The following is a 15,736-nucleotide window of genomic DNA, read 5'->3' as shown; positions in this document are numbered from 1 at the left end:
AAAGATGCTGTGTGTGGAAAAAATGTTTTTTTTTTGTGGCGTTCATTGCCACACTTATAAACTGTGCTGCTCAAGTCTCAAAGAGGTCTAAGAAACTGGACATTATTGTGGCTGCTACCGAAACGTTTTTTGGACTGAAGGATTTTACATCTTTATAATAATTTTTTATGTTTGGTAGTTTGTTACACGTTTTGGGAATTCTGTTTCCATCCCGCACAGCAGGTGGCGGGATGCAGATTCAATTGTGCGATCGCCAATATACCATAGAAGAAGATATTTTATATGCGTGTGTGTGGGATGAAGATGGCCGCCGCTAACATGGCGAAAGAAGGTTTTCAAACCCAATTCGCCTCTGTTATGGAGAAGGTGCTGAAGACGGCAGTCATGGAGACAACGCAACTTTTCGAAACAACTATTGAGGAACTGCGATCTGAAATATCTAGAATAAAAGAAGAGAACGAGGACCTCAAATCGAGAATTCGATCTCCTGAAAAGGCTAAGAAATCGACGGGTGAAAGTGAAAGACAAACCGCAGAGCCTGGACCGAGTCAAAGAACAACCTCACATATCGGCAAACGTGACATTGGTGTCCAATGTGGTGAGTAGAAAACGGGTTATTTGTTCCCTCCAAACAGTTTGTTTTGAGTTTAAAATTAGTAAATATTGTAGAAATTCAGATAGGTCCCTCCCGTTTCGTTTGCTCCCTTTCAAGAAACGTTTTGAAACAGAATTGGTGGAATGAATACACCTTTGGACAAGCTAGCTAAGCTACGTTCAAGTGATCACACATCCTGATAGCTAGCTATATAGCTGAGCATATGAAGGCTCAAAGTTGAGAATATTTAACAAAAGTGCTTCATGTACCTATGTTTAATAGACTATAATATTAAACAGAACATGTTTGAGAGGTGTAGCCTATATTATGCATTCGTAAATTACTGATAACTTTAATAATGCTAGTCACTTTGCAACACAGGATGTTGTCATGTCATCAGCTGGTTTGTAATCTTCACCTCTACATTTCTAGATTTCCTTATCTCCTAACCACTCTCTCCTAATCTGGTATTTCCAGTTCTGACAGTGCAAGCTTTGCCTCGGTCTGTGGAACAGCACCTGCGTGAGGAGGACCAGTGGACAGAGCTGCACCGTGGGGCCTACAACAAGGAGGACAACCCACAGATGGCCTTTGTACTGATCAAACAGGAGGTGGACTGGGTAAGACGGGGCTCCTAGCCTGAGTCCCAGATCTGTAGGTGCTGTCTTGCCAATTAATCTACCTCTAAACTCAACCTGTTATTGACGGCCCCAGTGAAAAGAAAAACCTTAACACTGCTCTCCCTAGAATCACTTGTGTATTAAAGCGTACATATTTACCTCACAGCCTTCGTCAGAGTTTTTGTTGACTTTCCCATTCACCCCCCCCCCCCCCCCCCCCCCCCTCCCCCAGGAGGCAGACTATTCTGATGACTACTCCCCCGGGTACATACTGCTGAAGCAGGAGGGGGGAGAGCCCCCAACTCTGGTCCGTAGACAACCTCTCAGAGAGTTACCAGGCAGAGGTAGGAACTAGGGAGACCTGCTTCTGAATCACACATCTTATTACAATGTAATAAACAGTATTGGAATGAGAACCAGGCTCTATTAATATCTATAATAATCTCTACACTGTTATTCTCTCTGTCTTTTGTTCTTTCTGTCTCTCCCTTTCAACTTTCCCCTCTACCTTTCTCCTTCCTGTCAATCTCCCTCCCTCTGTAGCCCTGGTCCCACCTGGAGCCGCCAGGGCCCTGGTCAACAGGCCTCCCACCACCCAGCCTACCTCAGCAGAGGCCCCCCTCCAGGGAGATCAAGACACCCAGGAGGTCCCCCAGGCTCTCAGCCCATCCCAGCCCAGGACCAGAGAGGTTACCAGTGGCAGTGCAGGCCAGGCCCCTGGAGCAGAACAGCAGTCACTGGTAATACCAGCAGCAGAGTCTCCAACATCACACCTGACAGCATCTCCTCAATCAGCAGCCACTATCCATTCTACATCAACTGTCCTGTCTACTGTAATGGCCCAGTCCACGGTAACTACTCTGTCAAAAGAAACTGTCCAAACGACCACAGCGGTCCAATCGACTGTAGTGGTAAAGTTGACAGCAGCAGCGTCAGAGCGCCCGCCACCTGTCCTCTCCGGGTTACCCAGAACCCCTCTTCAGGATACACAGCCCAGCCCCGTTCCACCCCGATCTCCTCGACCATCATCAGCACAGTCTCACACAGACGTTCTACCTGTAGCTCGTCCAATAGCAGTGCCCTCAACACAACCAGCTAGGCCTACAGCTGTACCTGATGGACCACCGGCCGCACCACCAACACAACCGCAATCGCCTACAGTTTTGGAGCAGTCGGGTGTTGCCACGGCAACTCTGCCAACGCCGGTCCAGTCCACTCTGTTGCTGACTTTGTCTGAAGAACTTGCTGGCCCCCCTGAGAAGCAGGCGTTGTTGGTCACTGAGCATGTGCAACCCTCCCCCACTGTGCCACGACCGAAGTCACCTGCTGTCCCAGAGAGGACGTCTGATGAAGCCCCTGTACAGCTGTCAGCCCCTGCTGTAACCACACCCTCTGGCCCCTGTCAGATGTTTAAGACACCGTTTTTAGCTCAGTTGTCAGTAGTACCCCTAGGACGCTCTCCACCGAGGGTGGAGGAAAAAGGGTGGGAGGAAGATGAGGGGGAGAGGCTTTCCCCCCTCCCTGCCACATCTACGGAAGCTGTGATGACCAGGTCTGTTGCTACGGAGACGACCCCTGTCGGTGAGAAAAAGGAGATTGTTGTCCAGGTAGGTGGTGGCAGAAAGTCGAGTCGACGCGAATCAATCCTCTCTGGTCTCCGCCTCCGCTTAAGGCCCCGCCCCCAGGACAGTACTCCATCTCCAGTGGTTGCTAAGAAACCCAGAGGAGAGAGAACCGCCCCTCTAGACCATGACTACTCAAAGGTGATGTGGAACAGAGGAGAAAAGTCCAGGGAATCACACGTTGACCAGGATGTAGTAGAGGACACCGCTAACGGTGAGACGGCTGACGACAAGTCTAGTGGACAAGGAAGTAGTAACCACATCATCAGTGAGGAAGAGGGAGGAGCTAACACTGATGTGACCTCTCTGACCAGACAGTCACCTATTGGTGGTGGTGTTGGAGGTGTGTCCAAATCCAAGAAGAGAAGCATGACCTGGGTGCAGGCTCAGAGAGGTTTGGCCCTAGCCCAGGCTAAGAGGAGTAGGTCGAAGGTCACTAAGACCTCACAGCGAGGTCAGAGGTCAGAGCTTAGAGGTCTGGTCACACAGACACCGTTTCTGCCTTCCACCCCACAGCGCCACCGGTCGTACAGCCCCAGCCCTCATGCTGCGTCTACCTCAAGCCTCAGCCCACGCCGCACCAGCCCGCGTTGCACCAGCCCTCACGGTGCCCCCAGCCCACACCAGGCTACGGGGGCGAATGTGAACCCTTCTCCTACCACCCCTCCTCACCCACAGCCTCACCAGTTCAAGGTAATTTCCGCCACCCCTCGTCGCGGCAGACCTCGTTCGGCGGCCGCGGCGGTTTTGAATTTGAAACGTTCTCCCTCCACCCCTCAACCTATCCCCTTCATTGTCACCGTCAGCCCTCACTCCGGATTCAAAAAGTCCCCCCCATGCACGCTGACGTTCCAGCAGGCGCAGCGGTATCGCAAGTCACAACCGATGTGGTCGCCGCCAGGACCGTTCCAGCTCCAACAGTCTCCCAAGTCTCCACGGAAACGTTTTACCAAGAACCAGTGTGCAGACTGCGGTCGCGTCCTGAGCAGCGCCGCTGCTTTAGAGAGCCACGCATCCCTGCACACGGGGAAGCGCCCGTTTGCCTGCTCCACCTGCGGCAAGGACTTCCCCAACCTCAAAGGCCTCAACCGCCACGCCCGCGTCCATGGTGAACAGCGTGGCCACCAGTGTCCGAAGTGCGACAAGACCTTTGTCTACCGCTTTGGCCTGACTAAGCATGAGCAGATGGTCCACAGCGGCGTGCGCCCGTTCATCTGCCCAATCTGTGACAAACGCTTCGTCATCCGGCGCGACATGGAAACGCATCTCCGCGTTCACACTGGAGAGAAACCGTTTGCCTGCTCCCTCTGTGTGAAGCGGTTCAAGAGGCGTGTGGAGCTGAATGTTCACCTGAGGTGGCACAACGGGGAGAAGAGACACTGGTGCTCGTACTGCGGGAAGGGCTTTCTGGATTACAATAATCTGAAGAGGCACAAATTTGTCCACACTGGGGAGAAACCCTACACCTGCTCTGAGTGTGGCAAGCACTTCAAACAGACTGGCCATCTGAAGAAACACCTGAAGACAATACACAAAGACAGATAGAGAGGACAGGGGATGAGTCTGAAATGACAACCTATTCCCTATATAGTGCACTACTTTGGACTAGAAATATAGCACTATATAGGGAATAGGGTGTCAGATGGTGATGAGGGAATAGTTCTCTCTGTTTGCTGTGAATTCGCTTTTGTTTGGAAGAATCATGCCGCGAGAGAATGTAGCAAAATGTAAAAAAACATTTTTTTTGAATTGAGTTGATTAATTTAATTAAAACTAATTCTGGTTGTCATTTGTTTTTTATTTTATTTATTAGTAAAGTTAGATGCCTAAAACCAAGTTTAAATGTAGGTGTACTGTGTTCACGTCACACATCATGCTTTTTTATGTTCTGCGGGTTTGAAGTCGTTGCTTTAAAATGTGTTTATTCCATTTTATTTGTAAGTAAAAATCTAGTCTGGCATAGGAAGTTTCACTTGAACAACCGTCGAAGTCGTAATTTTACTTGTGGAGGTTGTTACAGTTCACCACTGACCATATACATTTTCCTCCAAAACATGACAAATCAATTTGACAATTACAAACTTATCAATGCGCATAATGTCGCTAGTTTTATCATATAGTCAATGTTAAGCAAACTAGCTAATTCTATTATTAGTAAAGTTAGCTAGCAATCAAGCTAGCTAAAATCTTATTGGTTGAAGAATTAGTCAGACTTGAATATGGGGCATTCATGTGCTTGTGGGAAGTCGTAAATCTGCCATTTAAGTGCTTTTGAAATGTTTGGTAGGTTGGCATGATCATGACAGACAATTCCTAGACAGTCTAATCTACGGCAGTGTTTCCCAAACTTTTCTCCCTCAGCCTTAAAAGTGTCCTGCTTGCATCGCCTCATTAGCTAACTGTTGAGGTGGTGCGATCGGCTAAGGCGCTTGAGGGCGGTCACGTGTGTTTGGGAGGCAGAGGTCCCGAGTTCAAGACCGGTATGGGCCGAATCAGGAGGATGTGGTGCTCGCTTAGCAAGCAGCATGACGTCCTTTACACTATGGCAAAAAAACAAAACGTGGGGACAGAGTTTGGGAAATCCTGATATAAAAGGCATATATTCTTATTCAAAACATGGTCAGGTTTACAACAGTTTATATTTTCAATGTCCTTATTAATAAACAATTGATCACAAAAAAATTGTTCTCAATGTCAAATAAAAATCGAGACCAAGGGATCCCAAATCTTTTCACGCAGGGGGCCCCCCCCTTCCAGCATTGGGGAACGTGTACCACATGTTAGGTTCTAATTCTTTGAGTTAATGACTCCACGGACACTAGGAAAGCTTAACCAAGTTTAATTCTTCCCAAAGGGTCCATAGAGCTGCATTCAGACAACATTTCACACAAGCACTGATATTTAACCCTTTCTCCTAGGCTGAGTCTCCTCAACTCAAGGCTGTCATTAGTGATTGATAGACGGTGTCTCTTCTCCCAGAGGATCCCTTCCATAGGATCCCTGATGCAATGTAAAAGTTATACATTACCCTCTCTCCCTCAGTGACATGGTTAGGTTCTAAGATCTCCACCCGTCTCCCCTACACATACCAAAGCCATCTGGCTCCTACAGATAACCATTAACTTCTGATGTAAAAACCAGTCCCACACTGTTAGATACTATCCTTCTGAGTATAACAATGTTCCAAGTTTAACCCAGAATCTAACACGTCTATTTCTATTGGCACTAGCACTGTTCATGACACTAACTGTTCACACCGCTCTTGTTGGTGGAGAGAATGTTGCCATTTTAAAGCTAATTTTCTTGCAATTCTATACATTTGGCCATGTCTAATGTGTATTCATGTGTTATTTGACTGACAAACTTGTCAAGATCTTTGTGCTAAATAACCTATACTGAAAAAAAATGTAAATACATGCTGAGTTGATCTCGTGTTTCTTGAGCTGAAATAAAAGATCCCAGAAATGTTCCATTCACACAAAAAGCTTACTTCTCTCAAATGTTGTATACAAATTAGTTTACATCCCTGTTAGTGAGCATTTCTCTTTTGCCAAGATAATCCATCCACCTGGCAGGTGTTGCATATCAAGAAGCTGATTAAACAGCATGATCATTACACAGGTGCACCTTGAGCTGGGGACAATAAAATGCCTCTAAAATGTGCAGTTTTGTCACAATGCTACATATGTCTCAGATTTTGAGGGAGCGTGTAATTGGCATGCTGACTGCAGGAATGTCCACCAGAGCTGTTGCCAGATAATTGACTGTTCATTTCTCTACCATAAGCCACCTCCAACATCATTTTCAAGAGTTTGGCAGTACATCCAACTAGCTTCACAACCGCAAGTGTAACCATGCCAGCCCAAGACCTCAACATCCGGCTTCTTCACCTGCGGGATTGTCTGAGACCAGCCACCCAGACAGTTGTTGAAACTGAGGAGTATTTATGTCTGTAATAAAGCTCTTTTGTGGGGAGAAGCTCATTCTGTTGGGCTGGGCCTGGCTTCCAGTGGGTGGGCCTATGCCCTCCCAGGCCAACCCATGGCTGCTCCCCTGCCCAGTCATGTGAAGTCCATAGATCAGGGCTTAATGAATTTATTTCAATTGACTGATTTCCTTATATGAACTGTAACTCAGTAAAATTGTTGCATGTTATTTATATTTTTGTAAGGTATAAATGGAAAAACAGGTTAGTTGACATGGGCTAGTTGATCTGGACATTTCTGACAAGTTATAAATAGCTCTCTGAGTTATGTAATGACTGACATGACAAGAGGAACTGATGATGCACTACCCAATTTCCAAATTGCACCTTGTGCATTCTACTGTTTCAACTTTCAGAGCTGGACTGAGTATATACAGTGCCTTTGGAAAGGATTCACACCCCTTGACTTTTCCAAATTTGTTACGTTACAGCCTTGATTAAATAAATACAAATCCACAGCAATCTACACAGAATACCCCATAATGACAAACCGAAAATAAGTTTTTAGAAATTTGTGCAAATGAATAAAATAATTGTATTCAGACAATTTGCTATGAGACTCGAAATTGAGCTCAGATGCATCCTGTTTCCATTGATCATCCTTGAGATGTTTCTACAACTTGATTGGAGTCCACCTGTGGTAAATTCAATTGATTGGACATGATTTGGAAAAGGCACACACCTGTCTATATAAGGTCCGACAGTTGACAGTGCATGTCAGAGCAAAAACCAAGCCATGGAGGTCGAAGGAATTGTCCGTAGAGCTCCGAGACAGGATTGTGTCGAGACTCAGATCTGGGAAAGGGTACCAAAACATTTCTGCAGCATTGAAGGTCCACATGAGCACAGTGGCCTACATCATTCTTCCTAGAGCTGGCCGCCCGGCCAAACTGAGCAATCGGGTGAGAAGGGCCTTGGTCAGGGAGATGACCAAGAACCTGATGGTCACTCTGACAGAGCTCCAGAGTTCCTCTGTGGAGATGGGAGAACATTCCAGAAGGGAAGCCATCTTTGCAGCACTCCACCAATAGGCCTTTATGGTTGTGGCCATACAGAAGCCATTCCTCAGTAAAAGGCACGACAGCCCGCTTGAAATTTGCCAAAAGGCACCTAAAGACTCTCAGAGTCAATATTATCCAATGAAACCAAGATTGAACTCTGGCCTGAATGCCAGATCACTGTAGCTGTACACAGGCAATCTGTAAATAGCATACCCAACTACCTCATCCCCATATTATTTATCCTCTTGCTCTTTTGCACCCCAGTATCTCTACTTGCACATCATCATCTGCACATCTATCACTCCAGTGTTAATGCTAAATTGTAATAATTTCACCACTATGGCCTATTTATTGCCTTATCGCCCTACTCTTCTAAATTTGCACACGCTGTATACAGATTTTTGTATTGTGTTGTTGACTGTACGTCTGTTTATGTGTAACTTTGTGTTGTTGTTTTTGTCGCACTGCTTTGTTTTATCTTGGCCAGGTCGCAGTTGTAAATGAGAACTTCTTCTCAACTGGCCTGCCTGGTTAAATAAAGGTGAAATAAAAAAAATAAAAAGCCAAGCTTCACATCTAGAAAAACCTGCCACCATCCATATGGTGAAGCATTGTGGTGGAAGCATCATGCTGTGGGGATGTTTTTCAGGATCGAGGGAAAGATGAACGGAGCAAAGTACATAGTAATCCTTAATGTAAACCTGCTCCCGAGCGCTCAGGACCTCAGACTGGGGTGAAGTTTCACCTTCCAACAGGACAACGACCCGAAGCACACAGCCAAGACAAGACTTGAACGTGATCAAACATCTCTGGAGAGACCTGAAAATAGCTGTGCAGCAACACTCCCCATCATTATGGGGTATTGTGTGTAGATTGATGAGGAAAAAAAACAATCAATTTTATAAGGCTGTAAGTAACAAAATGTGGAAAAAGTCAATAGGTCTGAATACTTTCCGAAGGCACTGTATGTATGTATGTATGTATGTATGTATGTATGTATGTATGTATGTATGTATGTATGTATGTATGTATGTATGTACATACACACACTACCAGTCAAAAGTTTTAGAACACCTACACATCAAGGGTTTTTCTTTATTTTTACTCTTTTTCTACATTGTGGAATAATAGTGAAGACATAATTAGGAAATAACACATATGGAATCATGTAGTGACCAAAAAAAGTGTTAAACAAATCAAAATATATTTGAGATTTTTCAAATAGCCAGCCTATGCCTTGATTACAGCTTTGCATATTCTTGGCATTCTCTGAACCAGCGTCACCTGGCTTGCTTTTCCAACAGTCTTGGTGTTCCCACATATGCTGAGCACTTGTTGGCTTCTTTTCCTTCACTCTGCGGTCCAACTCATCCCAAATCATCTCAATTGGGTTCAGGTCGCGTGTTTGTGGAGGCCAGGTCATCTGATGCAGCACTCCATTACTCTCCTTATTGGTCAAATAGCCCTTACACAGCCTGGAGGTGTGTTGGGTCATTGTCCTGTTGAAAAACAAATGATAGTCCCACTAAGCGCAAACCAGATGGGATGGCATATCACTGCAGAATGCGGTGGTAGCCATGCTGGTTAAGTGTGCCTTGAATACAAAATAAATCACATAGTGTCACCAGCAAAGCACCACCACACCATCACACCACTTCCTCCATGCTTCACGGTGGGACCCACACATGCGGTTGGAACCAAAAACCTCAAATTTGGACTCATCAGACTAAAGGACAGATTTCCACCGGTCTAATGTCCAATCCATCTAATGTCGACCATGACGGCCTGATTCACGCAGTCTCCTCTGAACAGTTGATGTTGAGATGGGTCTGTTACTTGATTTATTTGGGCTGCAATTTCTGAGGCAGGTAACTCTTATGAACTTATTCTCTGCAGCAGAGGAAACTCTGGGTCTTCCTTTTCTGTGGCGCTCCTCATGAGATTCAGTTTCATCATAGCGATTGATAGTTTTGCGACTGCACTTGAAGAAACTTTCAAAATTTATATTGAAAAATAAATCATTATACTTTTATATGTTTAATACTTTGTTGGTTACAAAATGATTCCATATGTGTTATTTCATAGTTTTGATGTCTTCACTATTATTCTACAATGTAGAAAATTGTAAAAATAAATAAAAATCCTTGAATGAGTAGGTGTCAAAACTTTTGAATGGTAGTATATATATATATATATAAAAAATTAATTGGGGGACCCCATGCCTCACAATATGAAAACCACTGTTCTAGACCACCGCTCAGGCCAGGAAATCCGGCCTGTGTTTGTGCTGGTGTAACTTTAGATGGGCCAGTCGTTTGAAGCAGAGTCCACACACAGCACAGCAGTACGGTCTCTCCCCAGTGTGAGTGCGCTGGTGTACCTTCAAAATGTCCACCCGCGTGAAGCTCTTGTCACACATATTGCAGCGGTGTGGTTTCTCCTGCGTGTGAATGCGCTGATGCAGCTTAAGGTTCCAGAGCCGGCTAAATTTGTTCCCACAGACGGAGCAGCAGTAGGGCTTGTCTGTCGTCTGGCTGCACTTGTGCCTCTTCAGGTCGGAGAAGGAGGTGAAGCCCTTGGAGCAGTGGCTGCAGAGGTGGAGTCCCTCTGCCTGGTGGACCCGCTGGTGGACCTTAAGGTTACAGGCCTGGGTGAAGGTCTTACCGCACTGGGTGCAGGAGTACGGAGGCCCAGACCATGAACTCAACCCTCTCCCCGTTTTGTGTGTCTGCTTGTGGGCCTTGAGGGAACCAGAGTCTGGGAAGCTCATGGTACATTGATTGCAGGCATGACGGCTCCCCGCTCCTCCTGTTACCTGCTCTTGTGAACGATCTCTGAGGTTTAAAGAGTGTCCAAAGTCATCAGCGGCATCATACAGGCTCTCTGTGTTGTTGTGGTCTGAGCTTCCAGAGTAGATGGAGGTTAGCCCCCTGTGGCCAGCTCTGTTACCCGACTCTGCGACACCGTGTTCAGGGTACAAGACACTGGAGTCCTGCAGGTACCCTTCCTCGTTGATCAACAGGCAGTTCAGGTCTCCCACCTCCGGGTGGGGTGATGGCGTTGGCGACCCCACCTGCTTCCTCCGGCTCCGATGGGGGCCAGGCATGTGGGAGCGATGGTGATGGTCTCCCCCCTCAGACCCCCCCAGGTTCACTTGGTAGTGACCCACAGCTCCGTAGCTCAGCGCCCCCAGACGAGACGGAGAACCAGGAAGCCTATCCAGCCCTTCCATGTCTAGAAGATGGCCTCCACTACTAGGACTGCCATAACCAGACTTCTCAAAGTCACCCCCTAGTTCCTCCATGCTGTAGTGGGGACGGTAGAGAGGGTCAATGGGTTTCCCTTGGTCTCTCTCGGGGCCTGGTGGTTCAGGCCTCTGGTCTAGACTGGATCCCCACTCATCCTGACACTGCTGTAGCTCCTGCTGAATAAAACTCTTACTGGGCCCAGAGACATCTGAACCATCAGCCTCTGAAGAACACAGGGTACATGAGGCATTAGAAGCATTAACATTTAAGAAAGGGGTGTTAAACTCATTCCATAGAGGGCCTAGTGTCTGCTGGTTTTTGATTTTCCTTTTCAATTAAGACCTAGACAACCAGGTGAGGGGAGTTCCTTACTAAATAGTGGCCTTAATTCATCAATCAAGTACAAGGAAGGAGCGAAACCCACAGACACTCTGTGGAATGAGTTTGACACGTGATTTAAGGCATTGGCAATAGTAGAAACAGTAGTAGAGTAACATGAATGTTAAATGTGTACTTACAGTTTCAAGTTGACATGTGTAATAATGAATACATTTGAAATGACACAGCATACTATAAAAGTTACTCTTGTTATCATTCTCATCATCATAAAAGGTAGGCAATTGTCTGTTATGTTGGTGGTAAACTCCTCAACTCACCATCCAGGCAGAAATCCCATCTCTCCCGTAGCTCAGTGTTGTGGAGAGCCTCCTCTTTCAGCAGGCTGTCCAGCTTCTGACCTGCGACCTCTGTGGACTGCCAGACGAAATGAATGAGTTGATTCTGACTAAATGATGGATAAACTGACAGTGACTGAATAGAGCTGACATGATGGTTCTCTATTCAGGACTCTCCTCTGGGACACCCAGACATCTCACAACTTTTCTGCAGCCCAGAACTGGAAGAGTTCAAATATGAGGAGAGGTTTGAAGAAGGCTGCCCAATTCTTCCTCACAGACTGATCTGTTCTAATATATCCTTTAAAATAACATTTCTAACTGAACTTTCTGTAACACTCCACTCTTCACAGGTGTTTAGTCCCCTAGATACAAGAGGTTCTCCTAGGGGTGGTGGCCTCAGCCTCCATGAGTTTACTCAGTCCTCTACCTACCTCAGAGGTTCTCCTAGGGCTGGTGGCCTCAGCCTCCATGAGTTTAGTCAGTCCCCTACCTACCTCAGAGGTTCTCCTAGGGCTGGTGGCCTCAGCCTCCTCCAGATCATTGAAGGTTGTTTCCCCAGCCACGCCCCCACAGCTGCTCCACTCCTCCCCTGGTACCTTCTCCTGCTTCAGGCCACGCCCCCTCTCCACACCTGGCCACAGGTAAACAAAGATAACATTTAATTTGGAGTAAAAGGAAAGTAACATTGTGGATAACGGAGTCTCCTCACATCAGATGAAGGAAAGGAAACATCTTATTAAGATGCCACCACCACCCATGACTTTGACTCTTTTCTTAAACCAATACTGTCTGATCAGTGATCACCAAAGTATGAAAGGTACACAATACAGCAGCCTGCCACTCATATATATATATATATATATATGTATATAAAACCAGTCAAAAGTTTGGACACACCTACTCGTTCCAGTTGAAGTCGGGTTTCAATTAACAGGATGTGCCTTATTAAACGTTAATTTGTGGAATTTATTTTCTTCTTAATGCGTTTGAGCCTATCAGTTGTGTTGTGACAAGGTGGGGGAGGTATACAAAAGACAGCCCTTTTTGGTGAAAGACCAAGTTCATATTATGGCAAGAACAGCTCAAATAAGCAAAGAGAAATGACAGTCAATTATTACTTTAAGACATGAAGGTCAGTCAATCCAGGAAATTTCAAGAACTTTTCATGTTTCTTTAAGTGCAGTCGCAAAACCCAGAGTTACCTCTGCTGCAGAGGACAAGTTCAATAGAGTTACCAGCCTCAGAAATTGCAGCCCAAATAAATGCTTCACAGAGTTCACGTAACAGACACATCTCAACATCAACTGTTCAGAGGAGACTGTGTGTCGAATTGCTGCAAAGAAACCACTACTAAAAGGACACCAATAAGAAGAGACTTGCTTGGGCCAAGAAACACGAGCAATGGACATTAGACTGGTGGAAATCTTTCCTTTGGTCTTGTGAGTCCAAATTTGAGACTTGTGGTTACAACTGCCATGTCTTCGTGAGACGCAGAGTAGGTGAACGGATGATCTCCACATTTGTGGTTCCGACCGGGAAGCATCCAGGAGGTGTAATGGTGCTTTGCTGGTGACACTATGTGATTTATTTAGAATTCAAGGCACACTTAATCAGCGTGGCTAACACAGTGTTCTGCAGCGATATGCCATCCCATCTGGTTTGCGCTTAGTGGGCCTATCATTGGTTTTTCAACAGGACAATGACCCAACACACCTCCAGGGCTATTTGACCAAGGAGGAGAGTCATGGAGTGCTGCATCAGATGACCTGGCCTCCACAAACACCTGACGTCAACCCAATTGAGATGGTTTGGGATGAGTTGGACCAGAGAGTGAAGGAAATGCAGCCGACAAGTGCTCAGCATTTGTGGAAACTCCTTCAAGATTGTTGGAAAAGCATTCCAGGTGAAGCTGGTTGAGAGTGAATGCCAAGTGTGTGCAAATGTAATGTAGGTTCCGTCCCTCTCTTCGCCCCAACCCGGGCTCGAACCAGGGACCCTTGCACACATCAACAACTGACACCCCACGAAGCATCGTTACCCATCGCGCCACAAAAGCCGCGGCCCTTGCAACACAAGGGGAAACCCTACTTCAAGTCTCAGAGCGAGTGACGTCAGTGATTGAAACGCTATTAGCGCGCACCACCGCTAACTAACTAGCCATTTCACATCGGTTACACAAAGCTGTTAAAAGCGGCTAGTTTGAAGAATCTAAAATGTAAAATATATTTTGATTTGTTTAACACTTTTTGGCTTACTACATGATTCCATGTGTTATTTCATAGTTTTGATGTCTTCACTATTATTCTACAATGTAGAAAATAGTAAAAATAAAGAAAAACCCTTGAATGAGTAGGTGTGTCCAAACTTTTGACTGGTACTGTGTCGTTAGATGTCTCTCTTCTCACCTGTCTGTGAAGTTCCTAAGCTTATCTCTTCACCTTCCTTGCCAGCTCTCCCACAGTCCCAACACTTCCCCCTCTGGCCTCCCTCTCTGTTCCTCTCCGACCACTGCAGCCGCGTCTTCAGTGACTCGACCTGTTCCCGGCTCCGGGACACCTCCTTGAGGAAGCTATCCTCCACCAGCCTGGTGATCTCGTACATAGCTGACTTAAGGACCGTCTCCATGACTCCGGAGAGCTGAGACTGGAAAGTTATGATGGCTGCGGACATCATGGCAAAGTGTCTATGAGCAGCTAGCTACAGTTATGAGATCGTAACTTTTAGCTACTTTTGTTCAGGTTGGTCAGTGTTACGATTCCGTATATCAAAAGGAAAAATCGCTAAAATTAGCAGCAAAGATACAGGTAACTAAACCACTTTTGTCTGTGTTAGCATGCTAGCAAACGTTATTGTTGGATGTTGTGGTCTCTACCTAATGCAATTGTTTATAATTTCGAGATATAAGATGTAGCATTTACTGTATATGAGGCTATTCGAATAAATACAAATACCAGTGGTATTGAGAGAAAGCAAGGCTATGGTATTTGGCTCGGCACTTACTTTGCTAGCCAGTTAACACAATAAGCATCCACCCCAAAGAATGTACTTCCGAAAACAAACCAACGGGTCGGGTAGTGGGACATTCTTCATCGGAACGTTACCTTATTCGAGTTAAAAAAAGACGACCTTTATTTATTGTGTATAAATTGTCAGGAAATGTACACGGGAAGCAATTTATCTCAGCCATCACTCAATGCGTCACACAAAGCACTGTGCGACGAGTCCATAAAAGAAGAAGTCATATCACCAACATAGGCCAATTCTGATCAATCCTGTAATAAAAAAAATATATATATTAATCGATTGTAGATTCATATGAAAGTGTGGGTTGAAGAGAACCGCTGCCAACAAAAAAGTAATATCAGCAGCTAAATGCATGAATTTGGTGCACTTTAAGATGAACACTGAGAGATTTAATATTTTTCAGGTAACTAACTTGCATCTTCCCACCTGCAACAGCAGACATTGCCAGTATTCAAGTACAGTTACTACTGTGGGTCTCTCTACTGTGGAACAGTCTCCTTTGGAACAGTCTCCTCTGGAACAGTCTCCTCTGGAACAGTCTCCACTCTGGAACACTCTCTACTCTGGAACACATGCAGTACCAGTCAAAAGTTTAGACACACCTACTCATTCAAGGGTTTTTCTTTATTTTTACTATTTTCTACATTGTAGAATAATAGTGAAGACATCAAAACTATGAAATAACACATGTGGAATCATTTAGTAACCCAAAAAGTGTTAAACAAATCAAAATATATTTTATATTTGAGATTATTCAATGTAGCCACCCTTTGCCTTGATGACAGTTTGCACACTGTTGGCATTCTCACAACCAACTATATGAAGTTGTCACCTGGAATGCATTTTAATTAACAGGTGTGCCTTCTTAAAAGTTAATTTGTGGAATTTCTTTCCTTCTTAATGCGTTTGAGACAAAGTAGGTGGGGTATACAGACGATAGTCCTATTTGGTAAAAGACATTTAC

The 15,736-nt window shown here is 45.5% G+C and overlaps 2 protein-coding genes across 4 annotated transcripts; one reads left to right on the top strand and one right to left on the bottom strand.

Annotated features, from left to right (window-relative positions):
• The first annotated feature begins 203 nt into the window (after nt 1-203).
• On the top strand, nt 204-6,309 carry LOC115202427 (uncharacterized). Its single transcript, XM_029766562.1, has 4 exons — nt 204-598; nt 1,073-1,215; nt 1,448-1,559; nt 1,759-6,309. The coding sequence occupies exons 1-4, from the start codon at nt 283-285 to the stop codon at nt 4,380-4,382; spliced, it is 3,195 nt and encodes a 1,064-aa protein (XP_029622422.1). The 5' UTR covers nt 204-282; the 3' UTR covers nt 4,383-6,309.
• Nucleotides 6,310-10,004: 3,695 nt separating this feature from the next.
• LOC115202435 (zinc finger protein 180-like) lies at nt 10,005-15,349 on the bottom strand. Of its 3 annotated transcripts, XM_029766571.1 has the most exons (6): nt 15,199-15,349; nt 14,749-15,020; nt 14,154-14,408; nt 12,243-12,379; nt 11,728-11,824; nt 10,005-11,294 (listed from the first exon to the last, which is right to left on the bottom strand). In XM_029766571.1, exons 3-6 carry the CDS (start codon nt 14,371-14,373, stop codon nt 10,081-10,083), a joined length of 1,668 nt encoding a protein of 555 aa, XP_029622431.1. In that variant the 5' UTR covers nt 14,374-14,408; nt 14,749-15,020; nt 15,199-15,349; the 3' UTR covers nt 10,005-10,080. The 3 variants fall into 3 exon arrangements, with proteins under 3 accessions (XP_029622431.1, XP_029622429.1, XP_029622430.1); XM_029766569.1 differs by having other exon boundaries at nt 14,154-15,020; XM_029766570.1 differs by lacking the exon at nt 15,199-15,349 and having other exon boundaries at nt 14,154-15,097.
• Nucleotides 15,350-15,736: the final 387 nt, after the last annotated feature.

Source organism: Salmo trutta, chromosome 11 (assembly GCF_901001165.1).
Source record: "Salmo trutta chromosome 11, fSalTru1.1, whole genome shotgun sequence".
NCBI lineage: Eukaryota > Metazoa > Chordata > Actinopteri > Salmoniformes > Salmonidae > Salmo > Salmo trutta.
The sequence above is the reverse complement of the archived record's forward strand: the minus strand, read 5'-3'. Positions and strand labels throughout refer to the sequence as shown.